We start from the raw sequence: 23,767 nt of genomic DNA on the forward strand, positions 1-23,767 counted from the left end.
TGGTGGTATCTCTGGTGCAGCATGACCCCATGTTGTTGGTGCAAGCAGGAGAGAACTGTGCGATTATACCTGTGTGATTTGCTGTAATGTGATGAAATTACAAGGGAAAATGAGTTGTGAACAACCACCTTTGGAAAAAGCAGCTCACACATGTTAAACATGTGCCTCTGTGTGTGTGTGTGTGTGTGTGTGTAGGGGCGGTCAAGGCAGGAGGAGTGTGTCCTGCAGGGCCTTGAGTGTTTACAGCAGAGTAACATGAGGAGTGAACCAGCTTGTCCCGCCTATACCATAACTCTAAATGCAGAACCACAGCTGTGTTTCTATGTATGAGCAGCCTGGGTTAGAGCAAAATAAGGACGAGAGGAAAGTGTTAAATGACCCACAAAAAAGAAGTATTACAAAAAAAGAAAGAAAGCACTGGTTGTGTACATTATAGTGATATTGATAAATAACAGGTGAAGAAATTAACCTATTTCTTAGTCAGAGGTTTGAGGCCAATGTGGAGGTCATTTGCTGTTGTCCATGCATGTGTGCAGGCCAGAATGTGTGTGTGTGTGTGTGTGTGTGTAGTGGGGGGAAGGGCTAGCACAGGAATTAGGTAATATTGACATGGTTGTTTCAACCCCACCCTCCCAACAATACTAAGATCAATGTACCAGATCAATAGAAGTCATTGACAATAACTGAACTTCTCATGAGATCAGTGAAGGAGAAAATTCTAATTTTTTTCACGAGCATGTGTCCCAACGTGTCCATTCATCAGGGCATGAAGGTTTGCGATCAAAAACATGCACATGCGCAAATACACACGTGCAAAAAAAAAATCATGTACACACACACACACACACACACACACACACACACACACAGAGCACACAGCAGGGGGAAACAGGCTCTTCTCTGACACTGCATGATTGGTCACTTTTTCCCTCTCTCTCCCTTCCTGCTGAAATAGTTTTAACAAAAGAGAGGGAGAAGGGGAGGGGTGTTGATGGAGGGAGGGGGGGTGGCGTGGTTGGGGGAGGGGATGTATGAGCTGCTCTGTTGTCACTAGGCGAGGGGAGAGCGAGGGGAGGGGGGAGGGAGGGAGAAGCGAGCTGGAGGGCGAGCGAGGGAGTGTAGGAGAAAAGGATAGGGTCCCAGAAGAGAGTGTAAACCTCCCTCTCTCTCACCCTCTCTCGCCCTCCCTCTGCCTCTCTCTCTCTCTCTCTCACACACACACACAGACACACGCTCACACACTCAGCCACACACGCGTTTACATCGGCTGCTGCTGCTGTACTACTTTGTGGAATAGTGGATTACTTTCCAAATTGAGCCTCAGCGCGTAAAACCAGGCATGGTCAGGTACAGTAACCATTTACGTACTTGTTGGAGAAGATTTTGTGCCATTTTAACACTAGTGACAGTGTTTTCCGCCGCTTCTCGCACATTCCCTGTCCTTTTCCATGTTCTGTCTTTTCTTTTTCTAGTGTTTTATGTCCTCATGAGCGCGTTTTCTTGCTGCCTACTTCATTGTACATGCGTATTTCTTCTTTCCTTTACGCACGCGTAACAGGCTATGTTGCGTTTTCATTTGTTGGTTTTATATATATATGTGTCAACTCGGTGAGTCTGTGACATAAGTCTATGCCCTCTGCACCCATTCTTCTTTTTTTCTTTTCTTTTTTTTTCAACCACATGCATGCATTGCTGGACAGGAATGTGTCCTTGTTCAGGCGACGGTGCAAAGTTCTCTTCGTCGTTATGGTTTAGAGTTTTGTGTTGAAACACGAGTGGCTTTAAAGAATTTGAAACTTGTCTCCGCTGGTCGTTTTTTTTGGTCAGAGGGTGAAGCCCTGTCTCTGTCAGGACGGTCAACATTCAAACTCTCGTGATCAGAGGCTTACACACGAAGTATGTAATGTATGTGCACATATAAACACAAGGAAAACATAGGAGGTGCATGACAGTCTCATTGTCAGTCAGTTTTAGTTGATATTGCCTCAAATGTTCTCAAGAAGTTTTTCCCACAATAGTCATTTTAATATAATAATTGGGATACTGAAGTGTAAGAAATGTAATTAAATAAGCATATTTATTTACTATTGTTTGTGCATTTTTAAATTCTTTTTAAAATGTCCTAGAAGCTGGGTTTGAACAACAACAGTCGTGTTGTGTGTTGGTTCTGACACTGGCCTGTTTTGCGCTCCTCAGGTGGCAGTGTGTCGGAGTGGTGTTGAAGTGTGAGATGAACGATGGAGGGATACAGGAGGCCAGTCACTAGCCAAACCAGCAGCCACACAGCCGACAGCAGGAGAAGCAGCAACAACGCAGGAAGGCCCCGCAGCATGCAGCTGGGCCCTCACTAACACCAAGTGGACCCGGTCCTCTACTCTTCACCTGGGGGCCAGGGCTGCAGAATGCTCAGTCCTGTCACCCCATACAGTAAGTCTTCCACTATGTGTGCACGCTGCCTGTGTTTGGAACAACTGTTGTCGTGTGTGGATACTATAACCCTTGCTCGACTTGAAAGTCTGTTTTCCTGTACACATTCTTCTTCTGGGTCCTCTTTTGTCCAGGACTGATCTCCTGTGGCTGTGCAGAGGGAAGCGAGGTGCTGTGGGAGGGGTGGGGGATCTCTTAGAAGTCATGTTGAGAAGGCAGATATGCTAATGGCTTTAACAGCTGAGTCTCCAGGCTTTGCATTGAGGAATTTCACAGAAAGTGTTCAGTTGCTGTTTTTTCAGCCCCTCCATGTGAATATCGCGTAGTAACAAGTCAGTCTGAAGAGACAGCAGCTCCAGTGCCTCTGGCTGTCCTTATTGGAACAACATAAACATATTGTGCAGCAAAACACACCTGAATTGAATGAAGGCTTATCTTCAATAAAAGAAGACATATAATATCTTGATTAGACACCTTTTACACAATTGACAGCGCCAGCACACCTATACATGTTCGTTAGACTCAAATTGTATGTGTTTTTTGAAGGTGATGAAGAGCATTTTTATACATTTGTTTCACTTAACACACAATCTACTTTAGCAGTTTTCGAAGCCAGTCACATATGTTTCTTATATTTGCAACATCAGTATGCAAAAGCAGATTAAATCCCATAAATCTCGCTGACGTATCTCAGAATAGTCCCTCTTCGTGTATATATCATGAGAGGTTCCTATCCAGGCTGTTGAATATGCTTATATTGACTGACTGGGTTATTGATTAGGCCAAGCTTTAACAGGATTACAACGCTAACCTGATTGGAATAATGCAACAGGGATTTACTTCTGCATGCATGCGGCGACACAGGTGCAGCGACTAACTTTTTTTTTTTTTTTTCTGCAATCTTCTGGGGAGAATGAGGGAGTTGTCTCAGCAGACAGAAGTTTTAGTAACGCGCTTGTGTCACATTCCTCCTTCAAAGTGACTCACAGCATCATGTTAGTTTTCTTCCCACAGAAACTTTTGACTAAACAGCCTTGTGTACTTGCACGCGATTTTCCAACCAAATCTCACGCGCCGGCCAACTTCAGCTCCGTCCACAGACACAAATAAGAAAACACACAATCACAGCCACCTACACCTCATTAAGGGCTCTGTCCGTAATGATGCCAGTGTGACACGGAGAGAGTGATGAGCAGCTTTAGCGCTTTTTAGTCACCAGTTACCAGGGTGAAGTGATTCTGTGAATGAAAGCCAGATCGTTAGTAACCTGGTGTCAACAGCCTCTCATTAGTTCTGTATAGTGGGACACATAAACATGGCCCTCCGCCTCCACACACACACACACACACACACACACACTTGCTTTTGTTCTCCATAGTAATCATGAAAGCTTGTTAAACTAATTGTAGCACACCTTAGATCTTCATTAGGTGTTATAGTAAAGATGTGTGCTGCTGCTGCTGCTGCTGCTGGTAAAATGACAGAGAAAGAGCAAAGTGAAGGACAGATGGAGAAGACGTGAGGAGGGACTGGTCAGCTGCAGCCTGATATATGAGTGGACACAATGAGCCCAGGCCGGCCTCTGCCACATGTGAGTGTGTGAGCTAAAGCAGTGGGGGAAGGGAAAACTGACCACACAGGCTGGAACACACAGCGCTGTCTTTACTGCTGCACAGAGACATGGAGCCTGAAGGAAATAAGAGTGTGGGGCCAAAACTCAGAGAATGAAAAATAAAATGAGGAGAAAGCAACAAGCAGAATTATTCACACTTGTTTGTTCGTCGTGTTCAGGAGCAAAACTGTGTTATTGGCTGCACCCAATCTGACTTGCTACTTGATTAGGAGTTTGAAATGCCTTGCAGGTTAGGGAGGTGTAAAACCTGAAGCAGATATAGTACAGTGTTTGATTGGCTGACAGCAGTGTTGCCTGTGCAGGCCTGGAGTAAAGGGGGAAGGGGAAACAGGAGGGAGAGGGGAGGGTCTTCTCAGTAGATCCTCCTTCACACTGACTGTGTGCAGTGTTTTAGACTATGCTCGCGGCTTACATAACAATCTAACCCTCATTTACCCTTTAAGAAAGGAGGACAGAGTCAGTCGGCCGATGTATCAGTACACCGCTGTTTGTTGCGACAAGAACCCTGATATGCTCCTTGTATGTTCATATCCCATTTCTCATCTATTCTGTATTGATCTCGGCAGTGGCGTGAATCAACTTCTAACTAATACAAATCACCCAATGATGTGCTAACAGCAGTTAGGGGTCATTTATCAACACTCTAAGTGAGCACGTTCTCTCTTTTTTCTTTCTGTTTCGTGCCTCCTTTCCTTCAGCCTGGGAATGGAAAACGTGTACTGAGTGTATGGAGAGGATATGTGCTTTGTAAATAGATCTCAGGTTAGATTCCTGGCATTCCAGCAGCTTGACTCATCCGATAGATGACCAGGAGTACCGTCTGCCTGTTGGCCAGCTGAAGCCAAACACTGCATGAAAACCACAATATGAGTGCACTTTTCTGGAGCTTGTGTGTGTCCGTGTGTGTATTTCTGATTCTGTCCGTCTTCAGGGGATGTCTTTGTTTATTGTGAGTGGAGCAAAAGCACTAACAGAAAGCCTTTAGCTTCAGAAGGGGGATTTTTGTTTTCCACTCCCCATCCCACACCAGCAAGCCATCTCTGATGCTTCACAACCCCCAAATCCCATTCCAGTCCGCCCCTTCCCCCACATGTACTTCCATCTAATTAACCCCTAATTACTCATACTGACCACGCAGTGGACCGGGAATCAGACTAGCCTCAGATGCACAGAAAACATTAACGAATTGCATAATTTTTGCATCCTTGAAACAAAAAATCGTGTGGTTCAGCCATGAAATATATACCAAGTTATCTCTATATACAATTGATATAAACCTTCTGTTCATAGGGGAGGCTGGGAGGTTCTTGTCTCTCCCTGTTCCTTGCTTTACACACTCCCTCACATTATTACACATTTTGCTTTTTGTTGAGGAAACAAATCATCCAGGCGTAGGTCTTGATGAGGACAGAAGAGGAATGGACCATGTTTATCTCACTTCAGACTTACATGCTTGTGTTGGGACAATTCATTCCACACCACCACACACCAAGCAGGTTTATACTTCTGAGTGCAGTGTCATGGATAAATGTGCTGTTTCTTTCACATCCCAAAAGACTTTATTGTAAATTACATGCGTCTCCTCACACATGCAGTATTTGTCTGCTTGTGATTGTGCATTTCCTTCTAAGCCCACTCTGCTTGATCCCATCTTGCCTCAACACGTTCGGCGTTCTCACAGGCTGTCTCCTCTTCTGATGTAATCTTGTTGTTTTCTACACAAAAGCCATTTGAAGCATAAACATTTCCTTCACTACCATTGTTGCTGGTTTATTTGAGGAAATGTATATAATAGAATGCAAACATTTCTTCTTTTAGCTTTAGAATAAACACATAATACGGATGTGATGCCGTACCCTAAACACTAAAATGTCCAATGATAAAGGTTCCTACAGCTTCCCTACAGTGGTAACTCAGCTGTTATTCAAATTTATAATATAACGTGGATTATCTGATCTGCTGCAGGAAACAGTAAAAATGTCTTTTAGTTAATTTTTTGTAAGGAAGTGGAGTTAAAGAGAAACATGTGAACAGAGACACGGGCATGAAAGTGTTACCTTACCTAAATAATGTTTGATGATAAAACTAAAAACCTTTCAAGCCTACAGAGGCTGATAAATCTACAAAGACTGTCAAAAAAGTGCAATCACAAATTTGCCATTTTTACTTTACTTTCAAAATCAAACCACAAACATGTACACACAAATACAGAGTCACGCAAATGCACACGCACTATCACATGCTCCTACCAACATCAAAGCAGTGATATAAGCCCCCAGGGCGTCCTGATGTACATCTTATGTGACAAGAAGCATTTCAGCTGCAACTCTTTTTCCACTTAAAAAAAGTTTAAAGGCTCATTAGGGTTATCAAAGTAATTTAGTTCAAAAACAAAGTCCACACAAAAGCAAATTCACTCAAATCGTAAATGCAAATAAAAAAGAGAAGGCTGAGAAAATGGAGGCAGTGAAGCAGCATCCAAAGAAAACTTTTAACCATTTTGTGGAAGTAAATGGGGAAACCCAATACAAAAAAACTTGCTGAAAAGCAGGAGTAGTGGAAGGTGTTTGTTTTGTGTTGTGTTTAAATGGAAGATGTAGGGAAAATTACTTTAAATTGAATTTATTTTCCTGGCTACGTCCCTAAACTTATGGAGTTAAAGCATCCCACATTCAAAGTCTGCACACATGAGAACAGTATAGCAACTGTGCAGCATACATAACTCAATGCTTTTGTCTTTAAACTGTCTTCTTTTATGCTTGGACATTATTTGTGTTCTTGTTTCTCTGTGTGCTTTCCATTCATACGAGTCCAGTAGCCAAACTACAGCAGAACAACAAAGAAACACTAGTCAACAGTATGATAATCACAATGATTAAGGGAGGCCATCATGGTACCAATCCGGCTTAGGACTCATCTTTGTCTGTTGGTAAGCCAAGCATGACCAAGAATGGAGGGTGTTTCCAAGCCCCAAGCCAACATGAAGTGCTAGATTAGGGTTACGGGCTCCCTCACTCATCCCTCCTAACACCCGAACCCTGCTCCCCGACATCCTCACTTGAACACAGATGTCTGATCCTACAGCACTTATAAAGAAGTAAGAGGTTTTAATCAGTTACAGAAATTCCGATTTCCTGAATAGCCGGCAAACTTCTAGTGTTAAAATTATGTTTTTTTTTAAACAAAAACACTGCATGAAGTAAACGTAGTAATCTGTACAAAATTTTAAAATGTGACAAAACATTCTAATAGAAATGAGGTGACTATAAATAGTTGCATGCCTGTTATTAGTCAACTCAATAAAACATCAGTGTCTATGAGGATCTAACTAACTATGGTTTCCAATTTGTGGGGCATCTCAGACATGTTTCTGTTCAGTTCTTTATAACAATAGGTAAACATATCATTAAGTAGATGTTCTCTATGTATATGACTCTTACGTATCTTAATTAAAAGACAGAAATACCGTAAGTGGAAGTGTTACATTAGAATAAGTACTTCATTAGCAGAATAATAGTGAGGCGCAGTGAGACTAGTTTATATTAAACAGTGATAATCATGCTGTGTTACTACACAATTATTACTGAGTAGCTTTTGATATTTATAAATCAGTAAAAATAAGATTACAAGCTTACAGTAAGGATTAAGAGTAAAACTGCTGTTACACTTTTTGCATCTGCAAGTACACAATTGTCACAAATTTGTCTGTGCGGCCACGACACTAAACGGCAGTGGTGCGCATGCTCGACATCGAGCATACGTAGATCAATCTACTGCACATGCCAAGCAGACTGCAAGCACACTTGGGAGTAGTATAATTAGAACAGCTACATGCTCACAGTGTCCACAGCTGTCCATGTGCACGTCCGCAAGGGAGTATAATCCTAGCTTAAGTTTACAAGTGATGCTTCTTTAATTCTTGTCGCTTACTGTCAGATTGTCACCAGGCTCTGACACTCCCATAAGCCTTATGTGCTCTAATCCATCATTAGTCTGGTTTCTTTCCTCAGTCTGGTCCTTGACCCATCCAGACCCTCCAGTTCACTCTTCCATCCCCTGATCTAAGAGTGATCCCTCCATTTGTTCAGTTTTCACATTCCTTTGCTGAATTTTAATGAGGATTCCAGACACAGTAGATTGCTGCTCTGAAATATGTCTTGGCAAAATTATGGACCATCTGGTGAAGACGGAGTGAGAGGACTAGATTGAAGGCAGAACCAGGAAGTGATTGGCTCATGCTTGCTATCAGCATGACCAGTGAGTATCAGTCTGATGATCCTAATTGTGTGTCTGTGTGTGTCTGTGATGCCCAGGTTTAAATGCATATGCAAATACTGTCACAAGGTCACTGCATTTTGAAACAAAAATCTCACATTGTCAGTACATGCGTATATCCTCCAGTTTTGCCATGGCGACCAGTCACATGACTGCAGAGTAGTCTCATTTGTAAAGATAAAGTATGTTTGTTGCTATTAACTAAACACATTTAATACTGGTAGAGCTGCACACTGAAAAAAAGATTTTAAACAAGCTTTAATAATAAATTTAAAGATGTCAAAGGATAATTTACATTCAGGTCAGTTTCATCCTGTTTAGTCATTCCAAGATTTCAAGATTTTAAAACCTGTGATTATCTAATTTACGTCTTGGACTTAACTTTGATTCTCTCGAATAGGCTGACATGGCAGAGAACATGACGGTCAGCATGTAGTCAGAATAGCAAAAGCTTAATTGGTAGAGTTTAAAGTGTAAACTGTGCATCTCTGCAGTCTACAACTGATGATGGTACAGTGAAGGTACAGTTTGTTTATGTTTCCCAGTTAAATTCTGGAGCTGAGTAAAGTTTGCTCACTATCTAAATATTCATGAGTCAAGTTAAAATTTTCTTTCTCTCTGATATTAGATGTTTTTTTTTCATTAAACGTAGCACACATGCGGCACCACGCATGCAGCCTGTTGCGGTCTCTTAGCAATTTCCCTTCAGGGGATCAATAAGTATTTCTAATTCTGATTCTGATTATATCAGAAAATTGATTTAAATTCAGTTCAGCTTTATTACTTTACAGCTTTATTAGTAACCAACATACAGGTGTTTGTTCTGGTGTTTGATTTTGTATTTTCTACAGCTGTGTATTTATTTACTTCAGTAATATTTCATCATTTACCAACGTAAATGTTCATTTCTGCATAAGACCTTCTGAGTCCTCTGTTTCTGGTGATTTAGTTGCCAGAACTGAACCGGAGCCTCAAAGCTCAAACATCAGAAACGCTGGTGAAGAAGAGGAACGTGTGATAAGACTTGTGTGAAATCACAATGCAGTGTGTGTTGATGAGCTGTCGGGCCATCTCCATGTTGGCCTGGTAGATGAGGGACAGGTTGAAGGCGATCTCCCTGCTCAGATCGACCTGATCGTCTGCGATACCCTCCAGTTTCTGTGCAGATAGTCTCAGTGCCTTTTGGTAGTAATGGATGGCTAAATGTGAGAGGCCCATCTGGTGCAGCGCTCGGCCCAGGTTGTATATCGTCTCCTGACATCCTGCTGTCAAAATTCATACGACGTACTAATTCTAAGGAGGTACTTACTATGCAGTCTGTCCACACAAAAAATTGACAAAATGAAGTATATTCAAACCAGACAGAATGCATAGCAAATATGATTTTTGAATGTGCTGTCCATGGATACTGTTCATTCACAGTGCAATGCACAAAGGAAACAGAGAAGCTGCACACACCTAGAAAAATTAAAAAAACAAACAACTGTGGATGCTGGTGGAACAGATCCAGAAACATCTTGGAAAAAATACAAGCAGTTCCTTTTAAGCAGGACTTTTTGCTTTGTGTTGGTTCAACTGCCAACACAGTAGGCACAAGTAGCCTATGTAGTTCAAAATGTGGCTGTTGTGTGGCTTTGGCACACAGGTATAGTTCAGTCATTCCAAGATAGTCAATTTGCCAAAAAAAAAAAAGTGCTAATGGTCACTGACTACCACTGCACCTGTGAGAGTTTCTACAGGAACCAGTTACCCAAGATTACTGTGTTTTCTTCATCTGTAGCACAGAATAGAGCATCATTAAAACAATCAGACCTGGAGAGCGAGTACTGAGGTGGACAACTTTTCTCTTCAGCAAAGTATGTCTGTGTAGATTGTACATCACAGACACACATGGTTTGAAGATATCACTTGAGAGCGCTGATTGGATTTAAGGGCATTTGAGAGTCTCTAATCCAGACAGACTTGAGGGGGGAATAACATTGAACTTGTCAATGAAAAGTTTCTTTTTATCAGCGGACACAAGAGGGCACAAGACAACTACTCTTTAAATTTCATTACTTCTGTTTCTCCAGTGACCTGCTGGGTCATCTTCCCCTGTAAGGTTTACATAATCAACCCTCATATGGTATTTTGTTCTGAACTCAAAGATGCCTGAGCTGAAGCCTGTACATCCACCTGTGTCTCAGCAGCGCTGTTGGCATCTCTATCCCAGTTTACAATGCAGACTAATTTTTCTTGCAGACTTGAAGCCCCATGTTGGTGTCAATAGTGCACAATAATCCTAAATGACCCGTGATGGTAATAAACACACATGGGAAGATGCCACGATGCTGCCTTCACGTTGTTCACGTTATTTCTTCAGGTTCTTCAGGGTTCTTCAGAGGGATTTGGGGGGCTCTGATATTAACATGAATGACTGAGTCTTTTAGCTCTTTATTGAGAAATGTAATAACAGTCGCTGTGCAGCAGGCACCGTGGCTTAGGGGCCCCTTAACCCCTTGGGCCCCTGGGGCTGTGCCCAGTAGGCCCATTTGGTAATCCGCCCATGATCTGTAGACTTACTATTAAATACTATGAATCAACACCGTGCTGACGGGGTTAAATAACAACTTTTATTCTAACCTTAGTGTAAATCAAGATGGCACATATTTTTCACCACAGAGATTGCCTGGTAGGTCTCAATCACTGGGGTCAGTGTGCAATGGTGGGAATATAGGCCTTTAAAGTTTTAGTGCTGAGGACGGGTACCATAACCAGTCAGAATTCCCAGGAGCAAATGGATTTCTCAAGAGATGGGGTGGAGCTTGTGCTGGTCGAGAGCGCCGTGATCCCTGGATTGGATGAGTGGGACTATTGGGCTGAAGGATCATTTAATTTAGGGATCAACATGTGAACCGTTTAGAGGCCCATCTGGTGGTCCTGGTGGACATATGACACAACCTGGTGTAATCCACATATAGGCAGTTTTAGACCGGACGTGGGAGTGAGCAAGTGTGTGCATGTGTGATAATCAATATATGCCAGCTCCTATCACTACTTTTCCTGCCCGGGTGTGGAATAGAACAGAAATAATTAGTCCACTGACAGAAAAATTTTGGAGCAATTATCATGATAATTGATTATTTTTAAGCACACACTCTGGTTCCATTGCCTCTGATATGAGGATTTGCAGTTTTCTTTGGTTTATATCAATATAATTTGAATATATTTGTGACTGTTTGTTGGAGTTTGGAAGCTTTACTGAGCCTTTTCCACTCATTTTACTGAAAAAACTCCCTCTGAAAAAATCCATGATGAAAATATTTGCAAGCTGCACCCTTGATTTTAACTCACAAAACAATCACAACATGTTGCTCATTGTTGCAGGACAATGCTCTATTATAGATTATGTGACAAACCAATGAGAGAAGCAGTATTTATTAGAAAAGAATGCATTACTAAACACCTCATTGTAATTATCATCAGATCCTTAATTTTTTTCCCTGTAGATTCCCATCTATAAACCAGCGTTATACTAGAGTTAAAATATCTGTAATACAGGAAGGATTTTTTTATGTGAAGATTTATTGCAAGAAAACACCACAATAATGTAATATACTGACAGCAATTATTTCATGTACCAAACTGATGAAATCTTGGCAGTAGCATCCTCCTCTTTCCAGTGCTGTTGTAGGGAAGCCCCTCTGGCCCAAGCCTGGGGTCAGGACAGTTTAATAATACTCTGCAATGCCTGGAATGTCAGCCTAATGCCAGTTCAAAAAGCCAAGCCCTCAACCACTAAACCAGTGGATTACTCTGTTTGTGTAAATGTGCATGTGTAATCACACATGCCATATGACAATCAGATCACAATCATCTTTAGACTGCTCAATCAATCACTACACTTGTAATAGTGTTCATAGATGCACCGGTCTGGTCTCAGTGTAATATGGAGAAAAACTACTCTGATCAATTTCCCCCTGTGATCCCGCCCTCCATTCCCTCTGTCCAGCAGACCCCTGAGGTTTGGGCCGAATTAGATCACACGCTTGGTGGGGGTGGCTTTGTGGACTAAGAGACTCACAGAGAGACAACAATGGCCCCAATGTGAGAGAGGCAAAGGCAGAGGGCAGCGCGCAGGCTGATAGAGGCTTATCGCCGTGGAGACCAGGCTGGAGGCTATGTTGGCGGCTTCTCATAAAGATTAGAACAGTTGTCCCCTGCTTGGATGAGATGTAGAAGAGCATGGGCTAAACATCAACAAGATTCTGGTAAAGGGTCAGTTTTCCAAAGTGATTACATGGGCACATATTCAGATTTAGCTTTCAAGGGAGTTTTGGGAACCAGAGAGAGCAAAGTACCTCGAGTTGGTTGCAGGACTGTCATCTGATCTGGATAATTTATAATTTTGCAAATGTGTAAATTAACTACTTTGCTCTTATTTCTGTCAGGTCTGTTGAAGATGCACTGGTCTCCGGAGCACGCCGCCCCTTTAACTCAGTGGCCTGAGCAGCACCTAGATGTCACCTCTACCACCTCGCCCCCTTCTGCCCACAAGCACGACCCCTACACCTCAACCGCTCGCCGCAGCTATGCCCCTGCAGGTTATCCTTGGGCCAGTGATGACATATCAGCCCTCACTGCTTCTTCTCTGCTCAAACGCTACGCTGAGAAGTACTCAGGCCTGGAGTTGTCCTATGAACGCCCAGGTACCGGGGCCTACGCAGAGCCTGGAACTTTCCTGAAAACAGAATCTGAGCCCTGGGCCCTGGGCCAGGCCATGGAGTGTTACCCTGGACTGGAGGCACTAACTGGCACCAAAGTGGGCTCTGCCTCTGTGGGGATCCCAGCCACAGGGAGCGTAACAGTAGTGAGCAGTAACTTGGCCTCAGAGCCTGGCTACAGCGGTGCTGGCTCCTGCAACGCCCCGTCATCTCAGGAATACCCTCCTGCCTACAACAGCACCTATCTGTCCTCAGGATACTGCCCTCAGCCTAGCGCAGCACTTCCACCTGCCCCTCTACACTCGCTGCAGGCCGCACCTACTCTAGTGCCCAGCTACAGCGCCAGCACTCCTGTTTACAACTACCCACCAGGGTGCTACCCCCAAACCAGCCTGTCCTCTGGATACAGCCACCCCAGTGCCTCCTACCTGCCTTCGGCGATTAGTGCTCCAACTCCTCTGGCCCCTAGGCCTACCATGGTGGCGGGCAGTTACAGCTACCCATCCCATAGCCTCGGAGGGAGCTCTGAGGCAGGGGTGCCACTGAAACGCAAGGCCTTTGAGATGACGGAGGAAGGACAGGAGGGGGCAGAGGTGGAGGGATCACGCTACAGAAAGTACGGCAACGGTCACGGAAACAGTCACAGCAAAGGTCACGGCAACGGCTACGATATGAGCGGCTCGGCTTCAGACCCACAGGCCTACAAACCTGGAAAGCCTCTGATATCACCCCCTTATGGCGGGGCAGGGGACTACAGTCCACCATCAGGCCTTGCAGGAGAGAGTGTATCAGGGGAGCACAACTTTCCTCAGCAGCAGAGAATGTCTATGAAGATACCTTCATCTCACACTCGATCTGAGGACCCCACTGGAGGGCGCTGAAAGCCCAGTCGGCATTTGAGAGGATTCCCCTCGCTGCTTAAAACCAACCAGGGTTTCTAACCCAGACAGACTTGGGGGAATTGCATTGGATCTGTCAGTGAAAAGTTTAATTTCCCGAGCAAACACAAGAGGGCACAAGACTGGTACTTCTTGTGCATGCTTAACATTTTCATTTCTCATGATTTTCCAAAGATTCACAGAGGCATTTTGCCCTCTCAAGGTTGAGGTAAGTCTTAGGAGTGAGGTTGAGGCATTCTCTACATAGATAGCATTAAGACAGTCTAAATGTATGAGTGTCTGTTTCTCTCAGGATCCTATTTATTTCCTTTCTGCTACTGTGGCAGCAGCACTGCAGCGTTGCTGTTTGAGAAGTTGGTGTAATTATTTGTGGCCAATATGTATGTAAAGGGCCTTTGACTGCAATATGTTCTATCACACCACAAAAAAATCATTACTGACCAAAAAGTAAAGAGAGCAATAACTGAAATGGTGAGATTGCCATACGACTTCAGCACAATCACTGCTACACAGCTGACTGCAGGGCCCGGTGCGTCGCTCGGCCTTGAGAAATGAATGTTTCCTTTTTACTTATTCTTGACTTTTTTCAGTTTTCATAGCCCCCCCTTTTGTCTCATCCTTTATCTAATTTCTATCCTGGAGTCGTGCCTCCTCTGCTCAGCTCTTTGTTTGTTTGTTTTTGCCCCACTTTATGCATATCAAGCTGCTCAAATGATTATGTGGTAGTGTACACGAAGCTGCCCTTTAATTTGAATTCGTTGCATTTTGATGTAAAAAGAGAGAGTCGGGAAATAATCTGAGATTCTCTATTCATTTTAAAATACAATATTTAGCATTAACAAAAAGTCCGTGTAATAGTAAATGCAGATCATCTTCAGAGCATGTAGTTGACATGCGTGCTTCTGCTAAATAATAAATATATTAACCATTTCTCAAAAGTATGTGAGTAAAATAACACCTGGCCAAGCGTATGCCTTGTGAATAATATTTTAAAAATGACAAAAATGAAATACAACCAAAATCCACACAACCAAACTTCAAAAACAAAATTCACTCAGAGCAGTTTAAAGGTTCATGAAGGCTGAGAGGTCTGCAGGTTGGAGGTTATATGCTTCTGAGTGCCTCTAAGAAATTTTTTGCTCAACATTACATTCTTTATGAAGATTTGCCAGCCTGTCTGCTAGGATTTTACTTTTACTTTTAAAATGCATTCTCTTTACTTTTGCCTCTCAGAAGGATGATTTATAGTCGTGCTATCGAATACTCAGGAAGAATATTGTTACCTCAGATTGATAAAAAAATAAGAATGTATGTTATTACCTTAGGGTGTTTGTAGGGAGCTTTATGGAGCCAAATGAAAACGGAGCCATGGCTAACACTTCAGGGAAACAATGAACTTACAAGGCCTTCAATAGTATGAAACTCTCGCGCACACACATGCATGCACACACACACGCAAACACTATCCACACAGCTTCTTTAGCTCTGGGAAACTTGAGGTTTTTGTACCAAGGCCTGAAATGTTGAATGTAATTCAGATATTTTTTTTAAAAAGGACAATACATGCCATAATGTACATCGATGATGTTTTTAGATATATGAAACATATTTTCTTCATGTATAGATGTAATTGTCTTATAGGTTTTGGTGGAGAAATGAATGACATGTTAAGTGTTAGTGTAGTTAGCAGTGGGGAAACAGTTTTGCGGACAAAACAAAGCACTCCTGATAAACACGTGTTGGCATATCAAGACATACACACACTGCAGTATGAGCTCTATAATAGGAAAATAGGAAGGCTTATTAAATGTCTTAATAAAGGATCCAATTCCCATTTCCCATGTCAGTATTTTAAAACCACTTGACACCGTGTCACCAGTCAATCAGCTTAAATTAGCTCTAACATGAATTGACATCATGCAGAAGGGACAGGTTTATTATTATCAGAGTGTGCACTGTCAGAAAATATGTACAGCTGCAATTCGAAACCTGTTTTTTTGGTTATATTTTAGTTTTGCTGCTCCACTATGCCATCCCTTCGTAAATTGTGCCATACCTTTTTTTTTTTTTAATGCTTTGGAGGATCTGACAAAACCCAACTCCAAACTTAAAGCATGTCCAGAGAATGGATCCCCTTTAAATAGTAAGACTTCAGAGATTCAGCGCGATGAAAAAATATTTTCTTGCCTCTTTTGAAAAAGTACACATATCTTACATAGAATATGGTTTCAGTATTGAAAAATAGACCCGGAGCAGACGAAGCTTCAAAATAAAATACAGATTATTAAAAAAACAAAAAGAAAAAAAGAAGGTGTTAAACAATAATGTATTCTTACCCCCAGATTTTAAAAGTATTTAAGCGCTTAGCTACAACAAATGAATGCTCTTCAATGCCACACAAAGAATGTGCTCGACATGAACCTACACACTGCAGGAAGTATTTGCTGTTTCCTGGTTTCTTGGTTACTCTGATCCAGTGAAGGAAGTGGAGTCAAATTTGTCAGATGAACAAAATTGGACTTCAGTGTTATCTTTGTAATTCAGTTGTACTTTTGTTGTATCTTGTACATTCTCTGTAACCATTTCTACCTCATTTTGAAGACATTGTACATGGAAGTATTTATTTCATGTCATTCACATGCCAGTTTAAGGAGCAATGTTTCTAATTCTTGACCTGTTGTAGTCTACCTCACTAAAGACTGTTGTGTCATGGAAATGAAGATATCGTACAGAAAAAGAAAAAAAAATCCTCTGCTTTGTCTTTTTGTCTGTGGAAATGAAAAAAATGTTTGAGTGTTGTTATCTTTAACTAAAGTATGACACGAACCTAACATTTGTTGCAACATTTTTCTCCTAACAAATACACTGACCAGGGGCGGCCCGATAACTGAGGCCTGAGCAGGTCAAGGTTTGAATCACAAGACAAATAAAAAAAACTAAAACTATAACAACACTGATCAGATCCAGTGTCGTGTTGCAGCCTGACAGTGACATATTACTCCTCTCTACTCTCTTCTGTCTCCTTTGCGTCTCCTGATATGGCAATATCAATGTGACAAAACTGTTTCCACATCCTAAATTTCCTTTTAATGGAAATATTAGTGGAAAAGTGGCTCTATTGTGTATATTTATTCCGTTCCACTCAACCAGTGAAATATCTTAAGATCGGATGTTTGACGGGAAACTTCAAATCTTGGCAATTTTTTTATTTCACTGGTGTATATTCATGCTCATTTTCTAGGAATTTCCTAGGAAGCATCCCAGAAAGAAACCAAATATTTGAAAAAGCAAAATCTGATTGAATGATTTGAGTTAATTAACCCAGAGTCTTTAAATTGGACTGCAAGTCAGATGTGCAGTTTATTTCTTAGCAGGTTTAAAATACAACATATAAAAAGAATAAAGTTTTACGGTGTGACCCGATAGCCAAGTTTGAGGCACAGACGTCTGAGCAGAGAATCCCCAGTCAGACCATTAGCTGCATGTCACTCCCCTGCTCTCTGTTCCAGTCTCTCTACACTGTCCGACCAAATAAAGGCGAAATGTCATAAAAGTAGTTTTCTACAACAAAATGATGACTTTTAAAAGGGGTTTAATCAGTTCTTTTAAGGAAAGGAAAATAGCTTTGAAACCTAACTATGTGAGCTTATTCTAATTGCAGAACATTCTAACATTCCCACTTAAGCATTTTGGACCACATTGCATTGCTCCTTCTGTGAACTTTAAAAAATTATGAAAAAATAGGGCATCTGTAAAATTAGGCATTACCAGATATGTGTTGCGAGTGAACTAAATTAATCTTCTTATCCCAAGTTGTAAGAAACCACATGACCATTTGTGCTATGAAGAGAAGCTCAAGAGAGCTTTGTTGTCTGGAAGGCGGAGAGCATGCGCTGGCATGTGACAGATGTCCAAAGCTTTTGTCCTCTCAGCCACAGACTCTAACTCTGCTGCAGTATCAAGCATTGTACTGCAAAAACCCTTCAAAGCCCAGAACTGTTTTCCTATAATGGCGATATTATCAATTTCCTTATATGCTGCATTTTATACAAATCACGTTAATGGAAGCAACATTAAAACATCCATCCTCATTAACTAAGCCTATGTTCCCTCCTAATGAACCTTCTTACACAGGCCACGTTCTCAGTCTGAGAATCAATTCAAAACTGTGTGGACAGATGTAAAAAAATACAACAGCAAGCAAACGAAAAGAGCTAGTTTTATTTATATCTCTGAAGTGCACAAGACACTTTTGCCAAATTGTTGTGTCTCTGCCCTTTTAATGGTGACACTTATACAAGCACCAGTCCATCTACTGCAGTGCCACAAAACATGTGTAACAGTGACGCCTACAGGGTCTCATCAGGAAGTATCCTGTCATATTGAAAAACACAGAGAATACTAATATTTATGGCAGACAGCTAATCAACGACAGTGTCACAAAGTCATACACAAAATCGAATTTTTAAAAAAAGTCATAAATACATGGATGGATGGAGTATGAATACATTGTTTTTTAATTGTCTGCACAGATGGATCAAATCCAATAAATCAAATGTACACAACAACCTATAGAGAGATGTAGGTGTACCAGGCCTGTCAGTGGTTTCCTTGCAATTATGTGGCTGGTTTAGGTCTGCATTTAAAAAAAAAAGTTTTTATTTTTTTGCTAAAAGATTTTTTAAAATGCACAAATTTTACTCAAACTGTACAAACAGCTTAAAAAGACACAACATGGTAGCTGTAAATATGCTATTTTTGAATTGAATTTCCCTTCTGGGATAAATAAAGTATTTTTTTTCATTTCATTTCTATCCACATCATAGTTTTTCAAGCTTTTGCACAATGCTGTATTACTGCTAGTCTCTGTGTAAGTTAATGGTTCTTGAATCAAATGGATTTGAGTAGCAGATAAATCGACAAGGAAAACACCCGTTAGCTCAGAGAAGCAACACAGCGCTGCCACCATTAGGATAGAATATTTACAACGTGGCATTAATCATCACAAAATGACAGACAACAGTAAAAATGTCCATCACATTCCTTTAAACTCCATGCTCATATCTTTAAATGTCTTGTTTTGTGCAGCAACATCCCAAAATCCAAAGATTTTTATTGGTAAAGAAAAAGAAGAAACCCTGTTTACTAGTAAAAGTCTATCAGTGAATCATGTTTTAAAAGCTGTTTTCCGTTGCAGAATCCATAAAGTTACCACTTGTAGCTCATTCTTAATGTTCCTGAAAATTGTATTTAAGGAATACTCTTGTTAGAACAGTGGACAAGACAATATTGCTCCCCTCAGTATAAAGAAAAGGACCTAATGTGCCACTGCTTCTTACAAACAAGGTTTGTGTTTGGTTTTGCTTACAAACAGAAATATCCTTCTCCATTAAAAAAAAATGTTTAAAATGTCACATTTCAATCAGATTCTTTAAAAAAAAAACAAAAAAATAACTTTAGCAAGACTAGACCAGGGAAATTCACTAATTTCTGTTTTTTGTTTTTGTTTTTTTTTTAATCTATTTATTAGGCTACACTTTAGGTTACATTTTCAGATGTCATTAGGTCGCTGGTCAACTGTTAGTGGACTCACTGATGCGATCAGAACTGTAAAAACAACCTCATTTTTGGTCAAGATTTTCCTGTATCACAGAAAATAAATCACATATTTACATCAAATTGTTAACCAGTTGAATCCATCCATCCATCATCGATACACTAGAGTCTATCCCAATGGACTTTGGGCAAAGGCAGACAGATAGTAAGGCTATCACAGGCCCACATAGAGAAACAAACAACCAAGCACACTTATATTTACATCTATGGACAATTTAGAACCACCATTTAACCTCAGCATGTCTCTGGACTGTAGGAGGAAGCCAGAGAACCCGGATCGAACCCGTGCAGGCTCTGGGAGAGTATGCAATCTCCACACAGAAAGATCCTAGGCCGAGATTCGAACCCAGCACCTTCTAGCAGTCATTTGGAGGACTGGGAGATGGCCGTGAGCCACGAATTTGTCTCTGAAACCAACAAGAGGGTGAACAGTCAATGTAAAGTAATGGAAGTCGACTTAAAGGCAGCTTAATTCGATTAGTAAATGAATGTTAATAAAATCTAATGAGGTCCTCTCCTTGAAAGCTAAACAGAAAACTAGCACTAGCAGATAAAACATTTCTCCACAAAGCAGACGTGGACATGAACAAGCTCATTGTCTGTTGGGTCCTAAAAACCAGAAAAGAACAGCTGGAAATCTGTGCATTCTATGTTAGGTCATGAAAAAAAAAAAAAACAACAAAAAATTAATACTTATAAGATTTTTGAAAATATCTTGTGTTCAGAATTGTAGGGCCTGTAAGCTTTAAATCCAGCTCTGAACCACTGCCATCATAATACACCACAAAGGAATGAACCTTAGTGGGTTTCTTCAAGGGACCTTTTCTTGGCTAGACATGTTCAGATAGCATGTTTGAAAAATAAAGTCTGAATGAGGAAGATACTCATGAAGGCTTCATTTCATGATGTATCCTGCTTCTTGATAACATAATACACAGAAACGTGGAGCATTTAGAGTTCCATTAGCTCAAAATCAACAAATGTTCCATCTTTAAAAAATAAATGTTGGATTTTGTCTATGAAGCTGTTAAGGACTTTAAATGTCAATTTGCTGCTGCTGTTTTTTTTTGTTTTTTTTTTTTAATCCATGGGCTCGTTACAATTAACAAACTGGAAGTTAATGTTCATCTATACACCACATCACCATCAGTGAGTAGCTCATTGCACTTTTTGTCAAAAACTTCCAACCATCCCTTTAATCTGAGGAAAATGCAGCTGTCTTGAGTTATTTCCTTCAGGTCCCACTAGAGGGTGTTAGATAGCTATAAGAAGCCATTTGAAGCAAAGTGTGTAGGAGACCTTACAGAAATAAACAGAGTAGTTAGCAGCTGTAATATCTGCAGACGCTGTAACCAAACCCAGACGGAGCAGAGAAGGCGACGCTCTGTGGCGGATTAGGCAGCAGAGGGCAAAACTAGCAATGAAAAGGGCAGTAAAGGCACAAATCTGTCCCAGCTTTTATTCCATTTTGGCTAAATCGGTGTTATATCAGTCCGTCTTCAGTTGGGTAATATCCCAAAAGGTGAGAGAATGTTGTTTTCTAGACTCTTAAACCCAAAACATATCAGGATCATGCACCTACTGAGTCTTCTTCTGCATAATGCAACAGACTCAACAGAGAAACTACTGAATGTATGAACAAAGACAAACACTACCTCACCCAGATTACATTGATTCCTTGAGGATATATGATCTCTTTCTCCCTGTATCACTTCCACTCACAAACACACACACGACCCCCCCTCCAACAACCCGACAGATCACACCAACCACCCCCGTCCTACTTAATCCACGTCCCACCTCTGCAGCTAAGAGCCCACTATTCAGATGGATGCAAGGAGGACAGAAACCTGAAGGGGGCAAGAGACAAAACAAAGCATGTGTATAGTGCGGCATACAGACAGTTTTGACAGTGTCTGGAGAGAAAAGCAGCACATTTAGGCAAATATGGTGTGGAAATGAACATCAAAATAACCTACAATTAACAGTTGTATGCGAACCTAGAATGAATAAAACAGCAAAGATAGTTACAGATGTCAATATTTAGCAATTATACTGAAGTCATGTGTTCACCCAGAGTGAGAGGACTGCAAGATGCACCATCATGTTGTACAAAAAAAACATGCACTCCAAACACTTGCAGCATTTGGTGGTAGGAGGTGAAGGATAAATCCTTAGCAACAGACTTGCTTTGTACTGTGTGTTCATTGTTCTCATTTACTTTTCATCTTCTTGAAGTAGCTCGCTCTCCCTCTGCTTTGCTTGCTGTGGGAAAGGAGGTGCTATACAGTGCACTGTACAGTCTGAGCCTATTGGGAACATGCTGCTGACTCAGCCCAGGCCACTGCATTCATCTATCTGCACTGCAGTGCTGTCTCTGCTTACCCCCTCCACCACCACCACCACCACCACCACCACTCTCCTCCCTCATTCAGTGCGCCACCACACACACAGGAGGGGGGGAGAGAGAGGAGAGAAACACACATGCACACACACTTGCCATCTTAGTAGTATTGCACCATGACACACCCAACCACATCAAATCAAATTGTGTTTGGGTGTTGTTAAAACACAAACCGAAAGAGTGTAATTCAGGCATTTCTGCACGTTGTCGTTTCCAAACCGAAACAGACTGTAGATTTTCCTCTTGCAGCTCTGTTTCTGGCTTTTTCCTCTGTCATGTCTGCAACTTATCCAAGCAATTTGAGGGGATTATTAGCGACAAACAAACAAGAATTACCTTTGTTAGAGTGTTAGAGTGTTGCAAAATGTCACCGTTTAAATTCTCTCAGTTATAGCAGTAAACAAGGCAGTGAGACGGCAACAGAACCGTCCGATGTTATAATATGGTGAAACATATCAGTCATTTTATAACCAAAAACGACACCAGCCAGAGGAATAACTGGAAGGCTGCTTTATTGTTTGGAAATAGATTCGTGCTCAAATGAAGACATTCTTTCACTGATTCTCATTTAATTGTCCCATGTGGTTGTGCAACACATGTCCTCTTTCTGACTGTATTAGTGGCAAGAGATAATGACAGTCAAAAGGGCTTTTTTCAGTTAACCTATTTTCAAAGAAAAGAAATTTATCTCAGTCATGCTACAAAAGAATGGCCTCTTATACCGATTGGTAAACCAACATCTGGAAATGAACAAAAAGTGTAAAACAGAAGGCAAGCTATTCTCTTACTAGCCCGAGAGCCAGTAAACAGAACACACAGAGAGAGCACTTGTACTACATGACTCTACAAGATGTTAGTCCAGACAGTCTAATCTAGGTGGTGAGTTTTTCAGTTTTAAGTTAATTTCGAACTCAATACATCGTTTCTATCGTGCTCCATTTTGATTCACTCCCATGGGTGTTGAGATCCTCGCTGCTGATTTTATTGACAGACTAAATAGAAAGCTAAAAAGGCACGTGCCGTTAAGAGATATTGCACCATAAACAAACACACAGACAGTTAAGACAACTAACCCTTAAATTAGATATATCATATTGAAAGTGACAGCAAAATGAAAGATCAACTCCAAACCGCAGCAGCGTGTTAAGGGGGGAAACATGGAGGGTTAGAGCTGCAGCAAGCAAAAAATTTTTTTCGTCACACAAAGTGAGCTGTGGCTCATACTGGGGCACACTGGTTAACCAGTAGTCGCCTGCAAAAGGCTATGAGTGTGAGTGTGTCTCTGTCTGTCTGCATCTGTATATCTTTGTGTACAATATAGGAAACTAGGGGCAAGACATCTTCACACATGTACAAAAGGGTATGCTGGTAGTGCAATCCTCTCACCAAGGCAGGCTCCACAATTCTCAGCAAGCAGCCAGTACAACACCATGCATTGTACGCTGGTACCCAGTATGCAGAAGTCCTGGGCAGGCCAGAGTTTTGGTTATTCTCTGAACATACCACACAAAGAAAGAAGCATGATCAGTTACACTCTGTGGTTCTGGTTTCACCTCAATGCAAGGAGTGGACAGGAGAGTTGATTTACAGACATTGTTCTAATATTATATATACTATATATATATATGTGGTAGAATATATATATAATATATATTTAATATAGCTCTGTATATGTACGTATTGATTTTATACAGTTTTAAATACAATTTCTGCTTTTTAATATAGATTCTTTTAGCGTACTCCCCTCTTTTTTGTGAAAAGTGACTCAAAAAAAATCTATTCCATCTAACAAATGCGTCACAGCCTAACA

General features: G+C 41.2%; 1 protein-coding gene across 1 annotated transcript; it reads left to right on the plus strand.

The window, feature by feature from the left end:
• The first annotated feature begins 1,223 nt into the window (after positions 1 to 1,223).
• LOC103376590 (fidgetin) lies at positions 1,224 to 16,881 on the plus strand. Its single transcript, XM_008307007.1, has 3 exons — positions 1,224 to 1,347; positions 2,197 to 2,427; positions 12,766 to 16,881. The coding sequence occupies exons 2-3, from the start codon at positions 2,403 to 2,405 to the stop codon at positions 13,917 to 13,919; spliced, it is 1,179 nt and encodes a 392-aa protein (XP_008305229.1). The 5' UTR covers positions 1,224 to 1,347; positions 2,197 to 2,402; the 3' UTR covers positions 13,920 to 16,881.
• Positions 16,882 to 23,767: the final 6,886 nt, after the last annotated feature.

This window comes from Stegastes partitus, unplaced genomic scaffold, assembly GCF_000690725.1.
Source record: "Stegastes partitus isolate 25-593 unplaced genomic scaffold, Stegastes_partitus-1.0.2 Scaffold51, whole genome shotgun sequence".
NCBI classification, from domain to species: Eukaryota; Metazoa; Chordata; class Actinopteri; family Pomacentridae; genus Stegastes; species Stegastes partitus.

Coding starts and splice junctions, on each gene's coding strand:
- LOC103376590 (XM_008307007.1), top strand. CDS start 2,403: ATGCTCAGTCCTGTCACCCCATACA. Junction 2,428..12,765: donor CAGTCCTGTCACCCCATACA/GTAAGTCTTCCA, acceptor TATTTCTGTCAG/GTCTGTTGAAGATGCACTGG.